Source organism: Rosa chinensis, chromosome 2, assembly GCF_002994745.2.
Source record: "Rosa chinensis cultivar Old Blush chromosome 2, RchiOBHm-V2, whole genome shotgun sequence".
Classification (NCBI taxonomy): domain Eukaryota; kingdom Viridiplantae; phylum Streptophyta; class Magnoliopsida; order Rosales; family Rosaceae; genus Rosa; species Rosa chinensis.
This window is the reverse complement of record NC_037089.1, coordinates 13,915,858-13,935,601: the sequence shown is the minus strand read 5'-3', so window position 1 is coordinate 13,935,601 and position 19,744 is coordinate 13,915,858. Positions and strand designations below refer to the sequence as shown.

The 19,744-nt window shown below is 39.5% G+C and overlaps 1 protein-coding gene across 1 annotated transcript; it reads left to right on the top strand.

Annotated features, from left to right (window-relative positions):
- The first annotated feature begins 15,966 nt into the window (after nucleotides 1-15,966).
- Nucleotides 15,967-16,629, top strand: LOC112183735. Its single transcript, XM_024322074.1, has one exon. The coding sequence runs from the start codon at nucleotides 15,967-15,969 to the stop codon at nucleotides 16,627-16,629; it is 663 nt and encodes a 220-aa protein (XP_024177842.1).
- The last annotated feature ends 3,115 nt before the right edge of the window (nucleotides 16,630-19,744 follow it).

The following is a 19,744-nucleotide window of genomic DNA, read 5'->3' as shown; positions in this document are numbered from 1 at the left end:
GTTTTAGGATGTATTTTAATACAAAAATATATGAATCATACAAAAAATTAGCCAAATAGGAAAATTTTTAACGGTTTGATTAGCACAATTATCGTTTTAATTTTATCTAACGAACTATATTTGTTTACACAATTTTGAGTGACCAAATGATTATGGATTTGGTTGATTTTTTGTAGACATAATTCTTGCATAGGAATCTAAAGGATCAATGGTTGAAATCATTGAATTAGATCATAAACTAGTGTAAAATTGTAAAAATCCTCAAATTCTTAAAATAAGGATGTCCTCTCTTGATCCTCCCACTTTTCGATCGCATTTTGGTATCTCGACTGTTCAGTTTCTTGGTCATAATGTATAGATCATTTCTGAAAATTTTTAGCCAAATTGATGATCGTTAAGGTATTGAACTAGATTAAGTCAATGGACGAACTAAATTTGTCCAACCTTAACTGTTCATGTTTATAATTGTATATCACTATGTAAGCGCAATTTTTTGTTTTAGATCTTTTGTAGCAGGGCCCTCTTGATTAAGCGAGACTAGGCCCAAAATTGATCAAAGGTTGGACCTGAGAACAACTACGTTGTGACCAGCTAGAAAATAACATGAGTGATTGGACTAGATAATAACAGCAGCGATTGGGTTAGATGATAACAACAACGATTGGATTAGATGATAACATCAGTGATTGGAGTTAGTTGCACAGGAACAGAGCTTATAGGTGGATATGGTGTGGGAGCTAGATGCCTGGAAGTTTAGCAGAGAGAGTTCCAGCAATGGCATGGTTCTGGGTTTTGGGTAGATTGGGGGAATTGATGGTTAGGGATTCAGAGATGAAGCTTGATCTCTTGCTTGATGTTTTTGGGTTGGTATGGTCTGGTTTCCAACGGCAGCGAACTCACTTTTTATAGCAGAGATGGGCGGGGAAGATTCGTGCTAAGAACCGGGAGTTTCGAAGTGGTATTCTTAGTTTTGGTGGGATAATCCTAAAGCTCTCAACTTTTGTTTTCTCCATGAAACCAAAAGGGTGAAAGCTGATTCTGACTATGAGGGTAAAGGTCGGTGGTATAGGCATAGGGCGGTGAAGATCCCAAATTATGTGCTGCTGTGATCTTTTAGGGATTCTAATCCCTTATTTTTTGCTATTGTAAATGTGATCACAAAGTTTGAGGGCTATTGGAAATTGAAACGAGATTGCTGGGTATATGAATCAAAAAGCTTCTCCATAGATTCTGGGTTCTTACCAGAAATGGTGGAGCACTAATCCCAGTAGCAATTTTGATAGAACGACATTCTAGTTTGGGGAAGAAGATGGTTTCAACGGGCTTGGGCTACAGACTGTTGTAATGGGCTTTTGGTAAGGAGATAATTCTAATGGGCTTTGAGTTTTGCTGGGCCTACTTTCATCTCTCTACAAGCCTTTGTTAAGATTTTAACCCCTCAAGCATGAATTTTGGCCCCTAAGCCCAAAATTGTTGATGGGCCTTATCTTAACAACAGGCCTCACAAAATCCGTTACCTTCCACACCACACCCTTCCGTATAAGCCCCAAAATGTAGCTTGGGTCTACGTGCATCGCACTGTAAATAAGCGTGTCAGCTTCTTTAAAAATGCATGTTAGACATTTGAATGTTCTGGCTTGTCGTATCTCTTGCTAACTAGAGGGCCTCCTTTTGACATGAAGTGGGCTTGCTTGAAGGCCTAATTAGGTCACGAGGTTGATGACTCGTCCCCTTTGCTTGTCACTCGTTAAATTTGAACTTGTGGAAATTTGGGTATCAACATTAGCCCCCTTGATTATATGGGCCATGAAGAACTTTGTAATGGGCCATATAATCAAATTCTGAAATTGAGGCCCAATTGCTAAGTGTAAAGTATAACAGAGTTTGCTTGGCTTGTCTCGTCTTTTCTGAATTGAAACATTAGTAGCTAGTCAAAATCTCCTCTTTCTTATGTTGATATTGGAGTATGGATCAACATTGGTGCTTCAGCAGGTCTGGTTAGGATTTTCTGTGTTGTAGCTGTTGTCGCCATATCCCTTAAAATTCATTGACTGCTCGTTGTTATTTCAATGTATATTGGTTTGCTGCCGTGATTGTCTCCTGTCTTGTTAGTTGCTGTGATTGAATTTGAAGCCTCACAATCTGTAAGCCACGTGTTCTTTTCCTTACTCTCCTGATTATTTTAGCAGCACAATGCATCATGATAATCATGATAGGCATCAGCATATGCGATCTATAGTATTTTGCTTGGCGTGGTATTTGAATCTGTCAGAATTCCCAATTGTCTTCAAATTGACCGTTTCTGATGTTTGATGGTACCGATAAGTTTCTTCTGTATTTACCGCTGGGATTTGAATGTGCTCAACAATTTGAACAACTGACTGAATGTGAATGACTCTTGATATTGCATTCGGATTGCTCATCGTGAAGCTCCACCAATTTCAAACTTATATGCTCTTGTTTTTTTTTTGTTTGACAAAATAGCAGTCTTGATCTTAGCATGGTAGTAGTTGGAGTAGAGCGATACTTTTGGTATTTAAACCATTCTAGCATTGATCTTCTTGCTTGGCTTCAGTTGACGATTTTGATAGTTGTTGCTTAAGAGTGAACAAAGACTGCTTGGAAACTTTGCTTGAACGAAATAAGATATGGGAATAATTGCTGAAGCATTTGGTATTATCTACTAAGCTAATACTATGTCATAGCTTTGCTTGAACTGTTTTGCTTGATTTCCATGGCTTTGTTTTGGTATATTTTGACTTGTTTTTGTCCAAACAATTGTGGGTAAGTAACTGAGGCTTGTGCAGGAGTCCTTATAGATCAAGGGTTGTCAATTGGTAGAATGAGAAATAAAGGAAACAAGTTGTGAAAAGCTAGCTAATTAAGATCGAAATGTGTTGGGTACAAGAGCTCAAGCTAAAATCGAAAAGAATAACTAGATGCAAACAAATACCACAAGACCAAGGTTCTAAAAATCGCTAGGCATTAGTCGGGCGGTGGGCTGGGGAGGAGCGCCCAAGCACCTAGGCGGGAGTCTAGGCGGCGCTTAGGCGGTTTTGTATTTTTATATTTTTTTTATATTTTTATATCATATATATATATATATATATATATATATATGAGTGATATAGCCTAATATATGAATACTTATTATAACTTATAAATAATAAGATATTCTATAAAATTATATTCTATTCCAAGTTTCCTTGCCCACAAACAAAACCAATGAATTAAAAGAGGGAACATAGGGAAGAGGGGAAGACAATTCATTTATTATATTCTCCGTCAAAAAAAGAATACATGAAAGACAAAAGTTATCTCTGTCCCTCCAACTCTTCCTCTCTATCTCCATTCTCCATTGAATATTAATATAATTAGTATGGGAAACATGGAAGCCTTACACGCCGCCTGACATATTCAAAGTTTCAAACATATTCAATTATGCTTCTAATTATGCAGCCACTTGCACATCTATCCTCTCTCTCTCTCTCTCATTCTCTCTCTCTCGACAAAGAGCAGCCATCCCTCTCTCTCTCTCTCTCTCTCTCTCTCTCTCTCTCTCTCTCTCTCTCTCTCTCTCAGCAATGTTCATTGTCATCTTTGCTTCCTCTCTTGCGCAAAACCAGTAGCCACCACCCTCCAGTCTCATATTTCTTCTCATTGTTCAATCACCTCGTGAATAACTTCACAAAAACAAGGTTTCAATTCTCAGATTTGAAGATCTTGATTTAAAGGGAAGTTGGGGGTGGCTTGGGGGAAAGCTGTGATAGCTTGAGGGGAGCAGAGGGAGTTTGAGGCTGAGATAAAGCGGGGGAGCAGAGGCTCGGTGGAGCTGCGGTGGAGGAGTTGTGCAGAGATGTGGTGGCTTGGTGGGGAGAGCGAATACGAGTTGTGGGGATCGAATGGTTTAGGTGTTCAGCATATTAGGTCTGGTCGATTTGGGGTTTCGGTGTCGCAAAAAAAGAAAGAAAAAGAAATTGAAACTCGCCCAGCCGCACAGCTACCCAGATGGACGTCCAGGCGGCCGCCTAAATCCATTCCGCCTAGGAGCTCCATTTAGCCAATACTCGCCTCGGTCTCTCGCCGCCCAACGCGTAGGCAGCCGTTTTTTAGAACACTGCAAAAGACAATGAAGAGATTATTAGTAAAAGAATTTGGGTGATGATGAGAGATCTAAACTTGCTGTTGCTTATAATAAAATAGAGAGAAATGCTTATTTTACTTGAGGGAATGTGTTTTTACTAGATAAATTTGGTATGTTTGTTAATGCTAGTCACAGTTTGCTAGATGAGGCTCGCATTCATGTTGTAATCTACAAATTAAAATGCATGTAGCTTGGCATGTAAAGTCTTCTTTGCTTGGTTTTGATTTCTTTATTTTGCCTGCTTAGAGTTATTTAAGCATGTAGTAGCTTTGCTTGGGCATGTGCTTTGGTAGCTTGGGCATGTGCTTTGGTAGCTTGATCTTGTGGCTACCTTAAGTATTTTGAGTGATCAATTGAGAGCGATTAGATATTGAAAAGAATGAGCATAATTGCTTGGCATGACCCTCATATGTTCTGTGGGAGATGCACGACCTTAGGGAGGAGCTTGGCATGACTTTGCATGTATGTTTGATGCTTATATGCATAGTATCATGCTTGCTTGGATTTTTTTTTTTTTGCCTCGCATGAAACTTGCTTAAAGGCTTGGTATGTTCCTTTTGGTCGTGGATCTGCTTGGCTTGAGCATGAGCTTGGCATGGGCATGTACTTGGCATGATGTTTGGGTGGCATGAGCACAAGCTTGGAATTAGCATGGAGTTGGCATGAATTTGAGTTAAGAGTAGGTATAAGCCTGATATTGAAATCATAGCATGTGACGGTTCCTGAATTTATATATGCATGTATTGTCTTTGATTTGTTTTTTTTTTTTTTTGAATATCTTGATTGCATTTGTAAACTTGAGCTTTGCTTGGTCAATGAGGACCTTAATCACTATGGTATAGAAGTGAGGCTTGAAGGTATTTTGGAGTAATGATGCCTGCATTTATTGTGACTTCTTCAAATATTCTTTAAACTTTCCTATAAGAATTTTCTCTTTTTTTTGGATGAGATTGCCATGCCTTGATCTGAATATGGAGCATTTGCTGATAGCAACTTCACTTTGGCAATGAAGGAGATAGAAAACATCATATAACAACCTCAAGCACAGCAGTAACTATAGTAACCATGAGCAAGGTCTTAATCACTCAGCCCCTAAGTGTCTTTGCAAAGATTTGAGATGCCATTTTGAAATAGGGAGGTGATTATATGCATTTATATGCACGTAATTGCATTCAAAATACATGAATTAAGCTAATCCTTAAGTTAATTAACATGTAATTAATTTATTTTTATTTATTTTGTAGAAAATAAGCGGAGTTGCAGAAATCAAGTGGAAATGGTGCAAAATTGTGCAAATCGGAACTTTCAACACAAGGACGAAATTGGTGACACCGGTCAACTGCAGTCAACTGAGGCGTCTTGAGATTGTGGGACGTGAAAAAGAAAACAAACAAAAAATGAAGAAAAGAGGAAAACAAATGTTGCTTAGTTAATTAATTCATCAAATGATTAATAACTTAATTAATCAAGCTAACATTGCACTACCACCCACGTGTAGCATGCAGTTTTGTTTTCTTTGACCAATTATTCATTTATGTCCTTACTCTCTCGACACGTGCAGCTAGCCTATTCCATTTTGTTTCTCTTGCATTTATAGCCACCGATCCATTCTAATCCTCTTTTCTCAGCCTTTAGATCGCATCACCACAACCCCATATATATAGAGGACCAAGCCTATTCACTAGGGGGGAGACGAACAGTAGCCACACCAAAAACAGAGGCATCCCTTTGGGCTGCTCTCTTTCCCATCCTTCTCCTCAATTTTTCCTCTTTTCTTTCTATTTTATTTTGAGATTTGAATACCTACTCAGACAAAGCTTCAAGGATCTATCAAGGAGCTCAATCTCTACAAGATTCAAGATTTGGATATTTTGTGGGGTTGTAAATCAAGGCTAGTCATGCTAACTTCATAGCTATTTGTGAATATCTTTGTTTTCTCCTACACTTCTCTACTCTTTGCTATTTGAATTTTGTAATTTTGATGTTCGTTAATATGGGTTGTGAGTAATTACTTTTGGGAGCTAGGGTTTCTAACTCTAGCTCAATTTTGATGTAATGAACATATTTTCAAGTGGTAAATAATGTATTTTCATATGGGTGCACTATAATTACTATGTTAATTGATTCTTGATGCATAAATTTTAGGGAATTGACCATTCTCTTTGTTATGTTTTGAGATTTTTGTTGTGTGATACAATTAGTGGTTCTTTTGTTCACTAGCTTCATGTAATTAGTGTGGTGTGTCAAGTAGTTGCTTAATCGAGAATGAATGATTGCCTAAGTTTCTATTTTCTTGTGCCCTTCGCTTTTAATCCTACACATTGTGGCCATAACAAGGCATAATGATTAGGGTTAGAGAGTTCATTCTTGCCTTAGTCAGAAGAATGGATACCAAATTAGAGAAATTGACTTAGTGGCCTTAACCGGCATTAGGTAGAGAACTAAGTAATCGTTACATTTTAGGTTGTAACTATTGCATGCTTAAATCCCTAATTTCTAGAGCTCTACGCCTTAGTTCATGTTTTGGTAGCCCTGATAAGGTACTAATTCCTGAGTTAGAGAGTTCATATTTGTCCTAACCAAAAATGTGAATACACTTAAGGAAATTCGGCTTAGTGGCCTTGACCGGCATTAAGTATGGGATTTGCTTCTCATGAAGATATATTATTTGTTTGCTTGAAATGTGTTCGTTGCATTGAAATTGTTATAGAGTGATCCCTAGTACCCAAATCTATCTCTCTTTTATTTTTATTTTTTCTTTGTTTTTAATTGTTGTTGTTAATTTAGTTTTTGACTTAGTCTTTTAGAAAATTAAAATCACAATTTTGAATGACAATTTCTATCTCATTGTAAATAGCCATCACTAGGCTCTTAGTTTTGATTAGGCTTTGGTGAAAACCAAAGACGAGCATTGTTAAGGCTTGGTGCCTTAGAATAGCATTTTTATTTATTTTCTTTTTCTTTTGCTTTTGTTTGCTTAGTGACTTTAGTTCCAACCACCCGAGGATTATGGGTTAGCCACTAATCCCCGTGGTACGATAACTTTGGACATAATATTTCTCTATCTTGACAATGATATGTATGCTTGCGTAAATGTGTATCAAGTCAGGAGGCTTAGGAATAAGTTCAAATTGGTTTAGGTTCTTCAAAAATGAGGAGGGTAGTTGTAGCACTCAATTGGTGGTTGGAAAAAGCATGCTGTGATATGAGCAATAAAGTCTTGAAATTTGATAGCTGTTGCTTTGCATGTTGCTTGGCTTTATTGCTTATTATATACATGATTTTTCTACTATAATTCTATAAGCTAGTTTCATATTTGGCAGAAAAATGTCTTGAGAGAGGAACTCTCCTAAAAGAGCATGAATAGATTGATTAGCTCTTGGTACATGATTTTAGGCTTAATGGAAAATCTTAGTGTTATAATATTGAATAACTGATAATAGTTTAGGAAAAGTTTACAGCAGCTCATAACTCTACAAGTTGGTTGATATTTGGAGTTGGCTTGGCTTGAGACAGTATACCTTGGGAAAGAGCATGAATAAAAGCTTAAGTGCTAAACTAACTCTTGGTACTTATTTTCAGGCTTGAATGGAGGACCTTGGTGCCATGTATAGTACTAAATTACTAGCAGTAACTAAGGGAATGTTAACAGCAGCTCAAATTTTGGCTATGAAATCTACTAGTTTGAAAGAATTCATGGTGGTGCAATAACATGGCTAGGAGATCAAGTGTTAGCTAGAGTAGGTTTACTAAGATTTGTGTGTTTGACTATGGTTTTGGGTTTAAAGAAAGTTCACAGTAGCTCATATTTTTGTAAGCTAGCTTGATATTTGGCATAGGCATGGCTTGAGACAGCATTTCTTAGGAAAGAGCATGAATAGATGACTCAGGAGTTTCATTAGCTCTTGGTAACTCTTTTTTGTGTGTCTACCGATGACCCCTTTATTTTCTTGGCTTTGGCATGATTGAATATTCTTTGCATACCCTTATGATTCTTTTGAAGTTTGATCCAATATTCGGCATGGGTCTTAACTAACTTGGCTTGGCTTCACTTTGAAGAAGTACCTTTAATTTCACATCTTGATCACTTTGTTTTTATAGCGGCTAAGTTGTTGATTAAATGACCATGGCACACTTCTTTTGGTTTTCTTTTATAGGAGCATCAATAATTGAAAACTGGAAAACAAAGCTTCATTCTGGCAATAAATTCCAGCAACTCAGCCCCCAGGTAAGAATGTATAGTACAGATGCTAACTTTCTTTGATTCGCATTAATCCCCCTAAAAGAAGCTCGCTTGCTTTGTCATTATCAAGTCATTCGAATTGGCATGAGAATGATATAATTGTTAACCTGGAGAATTTGAGAATCTTCAGCCTTGGATATGTGATTTGGTAATGACAGCTCTTTTAAATATTCTTAAGCATGACTACTGATTTAAATGGAACACAACCACCTTTAACAATGGCATAAGGCTTTGCTTGTTGGCTTGTTAGCTTGCTCGAAAAGGATACTTCTAATTATGATCTTTTAGTTGATTTAGGAAAACGGTGATAATAAAGATGAAACTTAGTTCTAACTCATCGGTGAAATAATGCCTAGTTAAGGGTATGGCATTAAAAAGTGAATTTATATGGAATGAGGACTTAGTTTCGGATGATATATTTTCCTTGCATGTTGGTTTGTTGCTGTGCTTGTTTTACTCTGTGCTCAATGTGTAGCCTTAATATATACACAATAATAAAAGATTCTAATACTAAGGCTGGCAAGATCTCAGTAGTGGTTATCAGGATGTCTAGCATATGGACCTTGAATGCTAATAAGAAGAAAAGATAAGCATGGGTAGGTAAAAATGGGTATGACTATGTCAGCATGATTATTGAGGAGCTTTTATGTTAACGCTGACTATATAACAAATGAGGGTAAATGGTTCCTAATGATGGAAATTTTGGAATTTGGTTTTGTGCATTTTGGTTTTTATACTGAGAAGCTTTTTACTTAATGAAGCTAATGGTGTTGAGTGCTTGATTACAAAAAAGGCATGCAACCTACTTGTGTTGTAACAATGATGGCTTGAAGATTGATCTTAGGAATGTGCCTGTTTGCTTGAGTAATTAAACTACAGCATCTGAAGGCTTGGGGCATACTTGAATAATTATTTGTCAATATATATATATATATTACTGCATCATGAATGTCTTTTCCAGCTTTTCAGAATCTCCTTTGTAACTGGTTCATGATCTTACCTCAGATTGGATCAGTATTCCATTGAAGATGAAATGTCAACTTCATTAGTGGATACAAGTTACTGTAAGGCCCCATACCTTAAAATTTTTACTAGTTACATTTTTACCATTATTGATTGAGGAGTGAATTTTTCTTGAGTTCGGTAAATTAGGGAATTTCTTTGTGAATGCCGTAGTATACAAAAAATCGAGTTTGTGGACACGTAGTTTGTTTAAATCGAAGTTTTATCGGGAAAGTTGTGACAAAAAAGGAAAGTTACTATTCATAGTGGTTTTTTTTTAAAGAATTCCATTTTGGGATTGAGGAGAGAGAAGTCAAGCTGCCAAATCGGGACAGACCCGACCTCCCCCTCCTCTTTTCTTCTCCTTTTTGCCGTTTTTGGTTTTCCGGTGATTTCGTGGCCGTCCAGCCACCCCAGGACGAACCGTTTGGCATGGCGTGATCCTCTCCTCCTTCTCTACCTAGTCATGTAAGTTTTTCATTTTGGGTACCATGGATTTTTGAGTTTGAAGAGGAATTTCCAGAAATGGGAAAAATTGGATTTTTGCTTTGATCTCTGGTTTCCGGCGATTTCTGGCCGGAATCTTTGGGGTTTTGGTTGTTGGGGAAGTGCTGAACGTGTTCCTAACCTTGTTGCTGCTCGTTTTGATCGGTGGAGGAAGATTTGAAGGTGTTTGAGACTGTGAACAGTAACTGTCGCATTCATGGGTTCTTGTTTGATTTTTCCGGACATTTCTACTTGAATTTGGTTGTTGTTGCAGGTATAGAAACTGTTAGATTTAATCTATGAATTTTGTGTTAGATTTAAGGTTGTTTGGATAGTGAGTTTCCTTGGAGTTTTGATGTTGGGTGTGGTTCTAAGGGTGTTAAGATTTTAATCTTGGGTTGAGAACTTGTTGTCATATTTTTAGTGATGAGTTGAGATTGTTGAGAGGTTGGAGAAGTAAAATGGGTTTCAAATGTCAAAAGAGAAATTGGGAATTTGGAAGAAAATGTTTTGTTGTAACCTTGTTGGCTAATTGTTGGTGGAGAAATTGGAGAAAGAATTTGGAAATTTTGAAAAGGGAATAATTTTATAATTTGGTGGTTAAGTATAGTTAAGGAGTTGGAATTAAATTCACTAGTTACCAAATCAATCCTTGTGAAGGTTAAAGTTTCATTGAGGAAGTGGAAATCATTAAGAAAATTCTGACATAGAGAATTGAATCCTAAATTGGAGAATTTGGTCGTTAGAAGAATTATGTGTAATGAGTATTAATTTCCGAAGGATTAAGCATTGTTTCTCAGATTAATTCCTTATTGAGGTTAACTATATTCTGTCCATTTGCTACAAGACGTACTGATCCCTCGAGCGAAGAGGACACAGGCAGGCAGCAGGGTTAGTTGCAAGACTCACCAGTGAGTGGACTTTTGTTCTATTTAAATAATGCATGCAGCACAGTATTAAATTTAAAATGGATTATTATTTGAGTAAATGTGATTTTTGTGAAAAGAAAAGAATTTAAAGAAAAGAGTTGGCAAGGAGGCTAGTTTTGGCGCATGCGTACAATACCTAGTTGGCAGTCCCCTCTAGGTAATAGTCTGGTTGGCAGTCCCCTCCAGACTATATCCCGGTCGGCAGTCCCCTCCGGTGAGTCATCTGGTCAGCAGTCCCCTCCAGATGATATGAGGTAGTTAGTCGGCAGTCCCCTCTAACTACCTGTGGTTAGTCAGCAGTCCCCTCTAACCACCACCTCCTAAATCCGGTCGGCAGTCCCCTCCGTTGCGTCATCTAGGCGGCAGTCCCCTCCAGATGGCATGAGATGACTAGACAGCAGTCCTCTCTAGTCATCGAATGATGTTTCTTGAAAGCATGGTTTTCAAAGGAATGAGTTGGAATTGTTTTATAAATCTCGCTGCATGTTCGTTTTTGTTAACGAGAAAATGGGAACGCATTCAAGCATTAATTTCATAATTTATTTTAGTTTCGTCCACTCACTCTAACATATTTTAAATGTTTTCCCCTGGGCCCTTTATTTTTCAAATGCCCAGATTTCAGATTTACCGAGTTCGCGTCCGGGAACTTGAGGCATAGGAATTAGCGCTTCTGTTTTGTCCGTAGGTTATTACTTAACCTACCTTGTATGATATCGGCTTAGCTGTGTATGTTTGCTCTGATAACCAGTTTACTTTGGAGAATGTAAATGTTTGAGAATCTATTATCGTAGTGAAGTTAAGGTGACACTTGTGCTATCGGAATGTAACATTTTCACTTGGAATGTAAATATTGGAATGTATCTAAGAGTGTGAGTTTAGTTTTTAGCATGTCCAGGTTTTGTAAAATTTTGGGTAGCCCATTTTAGGGGAGGTTCTGTTGATTTTTCAGTAGAATTTCACTTAAAGTGGGTCCCACAGGCTCTTATCCGGGTTTCGGGGTGAAACTTGGGTCGGGTTCTGTCAGTTGGTATCAGAGCACTAGGTTATTGGATTCTGTGGCCGATATCTTGTTATAGTTTCTTACATACTTGATTGTATTCAATACCTCCCGAGTGATGGCCCGACTGCAGCGGTTCCCCATCATATACTCTTCGCTGCTGATGTACATATGAAGTGTGTAAGATGATTGTTATTGGTGTAAATACCTTTGGTGCAATTAAATCGTGGATAATTTCAGGTGGAATGAGATGTGGACGTAGATCTCGTGCTGGTAGGGACCCTTCACCTGCTGGTGAGGGTGATGATGAGCAGGTCCCTCATGGATTGATACGGACCGTGGAGCGGTTTTTTGAGCATTTTACAACGGCACTCCCTAATCCTAGTACTGACTATACAGTGGAGCGTGCCAGACGCCATAGGGCGTATACTTTTTCCAATGCTCGTACGAAGTCTGTAGAAGGAGATTGGATTACTCGGATGGAGAGAGTATTCGAGTCCTTGGGTTGTCCAGCTGTTAGGAGGGTTCCTTTGGCTATTGATCTCTTAGACAGGGATGCATGGATGTGGTAGCAGGGTACCAAGAATATGGGTTTTGACCCAACTGCCATGACTTGGGAAGAGTTCAAGGTGGAGTTCTCGAATCGATATTATAATCAGGCATCCCAGCATCATCTACGACTTAGTTTCATGCAGTTAAAGCAGACTAAAGAGATGACCATGCTTCAGTATCAGGAGCATTTCATTGCTTTATCTCGGTATGCACCTGAGTTAGTGGAGACAGAAAAGTTGAAGGTTGAGCAGTTTATTAATGGTCTCCTACCTATTTATCGAGATTGGTTGGCGCCTCACGATTTCCTGACTTTTAAACTAGCTGTGGAGGCTGCTATGAGATGTGAGGCCAGATACCTAGACAGTTCCTGACCTTTGGAGAGTGGCGGTCCCAGCCAGGGGCCATCCAAGAGAATTGCATCTAGTTTGGGTTCTACATCGTCATCAGGCAGTAGATTGAGCAGTAGACTGAATAGTTCATACTCTAGCTCTTGACAGCAATTCAGGGGACGCTTTAGGAGGCCTGGACAGTTTGGTAGAAGGCAGTCTAGGGGTGGCACTGCTGGTCCCAGTGGAGTTTCTAGTAGACAGCCGATTCTGAGAGACTATCCCCAGTGTGCCACTTGTGGTAGGTACCATATGGGCCAGTGTCAGTCAGGTGTGGGAACTTGTTACCAGTGTGGCCAGTGGGGCCACTAAAGGAGGGATTGCCCTCAGTTAACCCAGGGAGTCCTCACTACATCTGATCAGACTGTGGGTCAGACCACTGTGGGTGCTGCTAGTACAGGTTCTAGTGGCAGTTTGTCAAGCAGGAGCAGCACACAGCCGGGTCGAGGACAGAGAGGGCGTCCAGTGACCCGTGGTCGTCTTCATGCTATGACCCAACAGGAGGGTCGCACTGCACTGAACGTCATTATGGGTACGTAAATTATTTTTGGCCAACCGGCTTTCATTTTGATTGACCCTGGAGCCTCTCATTCTTTTATGTCTAGGAGGTTTGCTTTCTTTGCTAATGTGCCCTCATCTCTTCTTCTTGAAGAATGGCATGTTGTTTTACCATCAGGAGAAATTCATAGAATTGAATGGGAATATCGTTTTTGTGGAGTGTTTGTAGGAGTTTCCTTAGAGGCGGATTTGATTCCATTTGAGTTAGTGGAGTTCGACGTAATCCTGGGGATGGATTTCCTTCGGATGCATCACGCCTTAGTGGATTGTTTTTGTAGTACGGTGTTGTTTCGGAGTCTGGATAAGCCAATTGTCACCTTTTATGGTGAACAGGAGGTTCTCCCATCTTGCATAATCTCAGCTTTAACTGCTACGAAGATGTTGAGTAAGGGTTGCCAAGCTTATTTGGCACATTTGGTGAATACAGATGCACAAGTTATGGATCTTAGCCAAATTCCGATTGTTGGTGACTATCCAGATGTATTTCCAGATGAATTGTCTGGTTTGCCCCCGGTGCGAGAGATAGACTTTACCATTGATTTACTTCCAGGTACAACACCCATCTCTCAAGCACCTTATAGAATGGCACCGGCGGAACTGAAGGAGTTGTACATACAGTTACAGGAGTTAACTAATAAAGGGTTTATACGGGTATCACCCTGGGGTGCACCTGTGTTGTTTGTGAAGAAAAAAGATGGTACATTAAGGCTTTGTATTGATTATCGGAAACTAAACAGGGTGACTATAAGGAATAAATATCCCTTGCCCTGCGTTGATGATTTGTTTGACCAGTTGAGGCATGCTAAAGTATTCTCAAAGATTGATTTGAGGTCTGGATATCATCAGTTACGAATTAAGGAGGAGGATGTAGCCAAAACTGCTTTTCAATCACGTAATGGTCATTATGAGTTCCTTGTTATGCCTTTTGGGTTGACAAATGCACCTGCTGCTTTTATGGATCTTATGAACAGGGTGTTTCACCCGTACCTTGATCGCTTTGTGATAGTGTTTATTGATGACATTTTGGTTTACTCTAAGATTGAGGAGTTACATGCTGAGCATTTGAGTATTGTGTTAGAGACTCTGAGGATACACCAATTGTATGCTAAATTTAGTAAGTGTGAGTTTTGGCTCGACCATGTGACATTCTTGGGTTATGTTATTTCAGCTGCAGGTATTAGCGTTGATCCACAAAAAGTTAAGGTGGTGTTGAATTGGGAATGACCTACCAGTGTGACGGAAATTTGTAGTTTCTTGGGTCTTGCTGGTTATTATCGACGTTTTGTGCAAAATTTTTCTAGAATCGCCGCTCCTCTTACCAAGTTAACTAGAAAGGGAGTCAGATTTATTTGGTCTGAAAATTGTGAGTGGAGCTTTCAAGAACTCAAGACTCGTTTGACTAGTGCTCCAATTCTAGCCTTGCCTGATGATTGTGGGGAGTATGTAATTTACAGTGATGCCTCTAGACAAGGTTTGGGATGTGTCTTAATGCAGCATGGTAACGTAATTACTTATGCTTCTAGGCAATTGAAGCCGCATGAGTTGAATTACCCAATCCATGATTTAGAGTTGGCAGCTATTGTGTTTGCTCTTAAGTTGTGGAGGCATTATCTGTATGGAGCCAGATGTCAGATTTTCACAGACCATAAAAGCCTCAAATATGTGTTTGCACAACCAAATTTAAATTTAAGACAACGAAGATGGATGGAATTGATTGAAGACTATGATTGTACCATCGAGTATCATCCCGGTAAGGCGGATGCAGTCAGTAGAAACCTCTCTGTGACTTTGTCATTTTAAGGGCCACTCGAGTACCCCTATTGTCAGAGTTGAGGTCTACTGGGGTTGTGTTATCGGTTGATGAGGTTGGTACTCTGGTGGCTAGTTTTCATGTGAAACCAGTATTCATTGATAAAATACGGGAAGCACAGTCTCTTGACCCAAGAATTGAGGGAATCAAAGAAGGTGTTCGTGGCGGTTGGCAGCCTGATTTCTCTATTCGAAGAGATGGGACTTTAATGTATGGAAAAAGACTCTGTGTTCCTAATGTTGAACCGCTTAAACAAGAAATACTTAATGAAGCTCATAATTCCGCATATGCTCTACATCCTGGTGGTACAAAAATGTACCGAACTCTCAAGGAATATTATTGGTGGCCAAACATGAAAAGAGAAATTGCAGCCTTTGTGAGTAAATGCTTAGTGTGTCAACAAGTGAAGGCGGAAAGGCAGAAGCCGTCGGGTTTGTTACAACCTTTGCCAATTCTGGAATGGAAAAGGGAACATCTCACAATGGACTTCATTTATAAGTTACCTCGTACTCAGGATGGAAATGATGGTATTTGGGTGATTGTGGATCGACTCACCAAATCCGCGCATTTTCTGGCGGTTAAGGAAACCTTTAGTATGGACAAATTAGCAAAGCTGTATGTGGATGAGATTATAAAGCTTCACGGTGTGCCCGAGTCCATTGTTTTCGATCGCGATGCTCGCTTCACATCAAAGTTTTGGAGGAAGGTTCACAAACTTTTGGGGACAAAACTACAATTTAGCACCGCTTTCCACCCTCAAACTTATGGGCAATCTGAGTGAACTATACAGACTTTGGAAGACATGTTGAGGGCTTGTGCTCTACAATTTAAAGGAAGTTGGGATAAGCACCTGGCTTTGATGAAGTTTGCGTATAACAACAGTTACCACTCGAGCATTGGTATGGCTCCCTATGAAGCTTTATATGGGAAACAGTGTAGGACCTCCTTGTGTTGGGATGAAGTGGGAGAAAGACAACTTATTGGTCCTGAAATTATTAAAATCACAACAGATAAAATTAAGGTGATTAGAGAGAGGCTCAAGATGGCTCAAAGTAGACAAAATAACTATGCTGATAACCGCAGGAAGATTCTTGAATTCCAAGTTGGTGATTGGGTATTTTTGAAGTTATCTCCTTGGAAGGGTGTGGTAAGGTTTGGTAAACGTGGGAAACTAAGTCTAAGGTATATTGGTCCCTATGAAATTGAGGAACGAGTTGGTCTTGTTGCTTATCGCTTGGCCTTACCCCCACAACTATCTAGATTACATGATGTCTTCCATGTATCCATGCTCCGCAAGTACATAGCTGATCCTTCACATGTGTTACCAACTCAACCCATTACACTTAGAGAAGATCTATCATATGAAGAAGAACTAGTGCAGATCCTTGATCGTCGTGAGCAGGTACTCCGAAGTAAGGTTATACCTTTGGTTAAGGTATTGTGGAGGAATCATCTTATTGAAGAAGCTACTTGGGAACCAGAGGAGCAAATGAGGAAGCAGTACCCACATCTTTTTCCATGACAGGTACAATTTCGAGGACGAAATTTTATAAGGAGGGGAGATTGTAATGCTCTGTACCTTAAAATTTTTACTAGTTACATTTTTACCATTATTGACCGAGGAGTGACTTTTTCTTGAGTTCGGTAAATTAGGGAATTTCTTTGTGAATGCCGTAGTATACGAAAAATCGAGTTTGTGCGCACGTAGTTTGTTTAAATCGGAGTTTTATCGGGAAAGTTGTGACCAAAAAGGGAAGTTACTATTCATAGTGGTTTTTTTTTAAAGAATTCCATTTTGGGATTGAGGAGAGAGAAGTCAAGCTGCCAAATCGGGACAGACCTGACCTCCCCCTCCTCCTTTCTTCTCCTTTTCGCCGTTTTTGGTTTTCCGGCGATTTCGTCGCCGTCTGGCCACCCCAGGACGAACCGTTTGGCATGGCGTGATCCTCTCCTCCTTCTCTACCTAGTCATGTAAGTTTTTCCTTTTGGGTACCATGGATTTTTGAGTTTGAAGAGGAATTTCCAGAAATGGGAAAAATTGGATTTTTGCTTTGATCTCTGGTTTCCTGCGATTTCCGGCCGGATTCTTTGGGGTTTTGGTTGTTGGGGAAGTGCTGAACATGTTCCTAACCTTGTTGCTGCTCGTTTTGATCGGTGGAGGAAGATTTGAAGGTGTTTGAGACTGTGAACAGTAACTGTCGCATTCATGGGTTCTTGTTTGATTTTTCCGGACATTTCTACTTGAATTTGGTTGTTGTTGCAGGTATAGAAACTGTTAGATTTAATCTATGAATTTTGTGTTAGATTTAAGGTTATTTGGATAGTGAGTTTCCTTGGAGTTTTGATGTTGGGAGTGGTTCTAAGGGTGTTAAGATTTTAATCTTGGGTTGAAAACTTGTTGTCATATTTTTAGTGATGAGTTGAGATTGTTGAGAGGTTGGAGAAGTAAAATGGGTTTCAAATGTCAAAAGAGAAATTGGGAATTTGGAAGAAAATGTTTTGTTGTAACCTTGTTGGCTAATTGTTGGTGGAGAAATTGGAGAATTTGGAATTAAATTGACTAGTTACCGAATCGATCCTTGTGAAGGTTAAAGTTTCATTGAGGACGTGGAAATCATTAAGAAAATTCTGAAATTGAGAATTGAATCCTAAATTGGAGAATTTGGTCGTTAGAAGAATTATATGTAATGAGTATTAATTTCCGAAGGATTAAGCATTGTTTCTCAGATTAATTCCTTATTGAGGTTAACTATATCCTGTCCATTTGCTAAGGAGGTACTGATCCCTCGAGCGAAGAGGACACAGGCAGGCAGCAGGGTTAGCTGCGAGACTCACCAGTGAGTGGACTTTTGTTCTATTTAAATAATGCATGCAGCACAGTATTAAATTTATAATGGATTATTATTTGAGTAAATGTGATTTTTGTGAAAAGAAAAGAATTTAAAGAAAGGAGTTGGCAAGGAGACTAGTTTCGGCACATGCGTACAGTACCTAGTCGGCAGTCCCCTCTAGGTAATAGTTTAGTCGGCAGTCCCCTCCAGACTATATCCTGGTCGGCAGTCCCCTCCGATGAGTCATCTGGTCGGCAGTCCCCTCCAGATGATATGAGGTAGTTAGTTGGCAGTCCCCTCTAACTACCTGTGGTTAGTCGGGAGTCCCCTGTTGAAAAAAAAAAAAAAAAGGCAAACACAACGCATGAGAGTGACGTCCAAGTTTGGGAGAGCTGGATTTACTCCACATTTCTTGTGATGATATTATCACGCTATCTTGGGAATTCAAATGGTACTTGCAGTTGATGGAGTTTATTGCAAACAAAATTTAAAATTTTTTTTTTTTAAAAAAAAGGGATGATGATCAGCAGTTTGTAGCTCACGTGTTGAGCAGAAGCACGAAGCTTTTAAAACAAAAGTGTTCAACTCTTCTTATCTGAAGAGTTTTAACTCCTAGTGGGTTCATCATAAATGGACTCTAGTTTTGTTAGACATTCCAAGGAAATAATCGCTAAGGGATAAGCATGGAATCAACCCCACGTTGGAAAGAAAGAGGATGGTGTTTCAAAAGCAAGTCTGGTCATGCAAAATCAGATTGACTTATCCACAAAATGGGATTGACTGCACCGCTTGGAGATTCAAATGCAATTATGGCAGCTCACAAATTAGCCACGTTGAAATGAAAGAAACTAACAACCTCAACGGAGCTCAGGATAGCATATTTGAAATTCAAAGTTTATGGAATCCATTCGAATTCAAAGTTTGGATATGCTCGAAGCTTATCTCTAGCTGATCCCAAGTCCCTATAAAATGGGGGACTAGAGAGCAGAAAAACAAAAAGAGAGGGCAGAGAGGCAACGAAAGAAGAAAAAAGAGAGAGAGAGAGAGAGCAGAGGGGAAAAACGCAGGAGCAGAGAAAGAAGAGGAAGGGAAGAAGAGAAGAATAAGTCAAAGCTAAGAATAGACCACGAGAAGCTATAAACATAGAGCAGTGGGTATAATTTTTTCTATATGCTGTCAATTATCATTTTCACTCAAGTGTTCTCTTTGTTCTACATTATATGATTACAGAAAGCTAAATAGATGATCATGTAAGACTATGAGCACTCCAAACAAGAAGTTGATGGTCTATCCTCTCTCTAAGAGTCCCTCGTTGCTGTCACCCTCACAAATCTCAGCAACAGCTTCCGGGCAAGACACAAAGTCGACATCAAGCCCTCATTCACAGCCGTGGTGTCACTCCATGCTGCACTTGCTTTCGATGCCTATACTGCGGTGCGTCCTGCGTATAGGTGGCGGAAGCAAGCTTCAAGTTCAAAGGGGTTCACCATACTTGTTTTTGATGCCTGTATCGCGGTGCGTCCTGCATATGGGTGGCAAAAATGAGTATGTCAGGTGAATGCTTGGTGGCTGCCAGTTCACGTCAAGTACGGTCCTGCAAAGTTCCTGAGTTCACAACAGTGGGGAAGCTGCTCCAAAGTGATCCCTGTGCAGGGCTTCAACGCCAAGCTACGGCTCCACCTGCATCAAATTCATTCCTAAATCACACAAATAAAGTCCAAACCAAATTCAAGGGCTTTAAACCCTTCCCCAAACACAAATTCAAGATAAATGGGTCATCTACCCATTTAAATCTCAAAAGCCGGA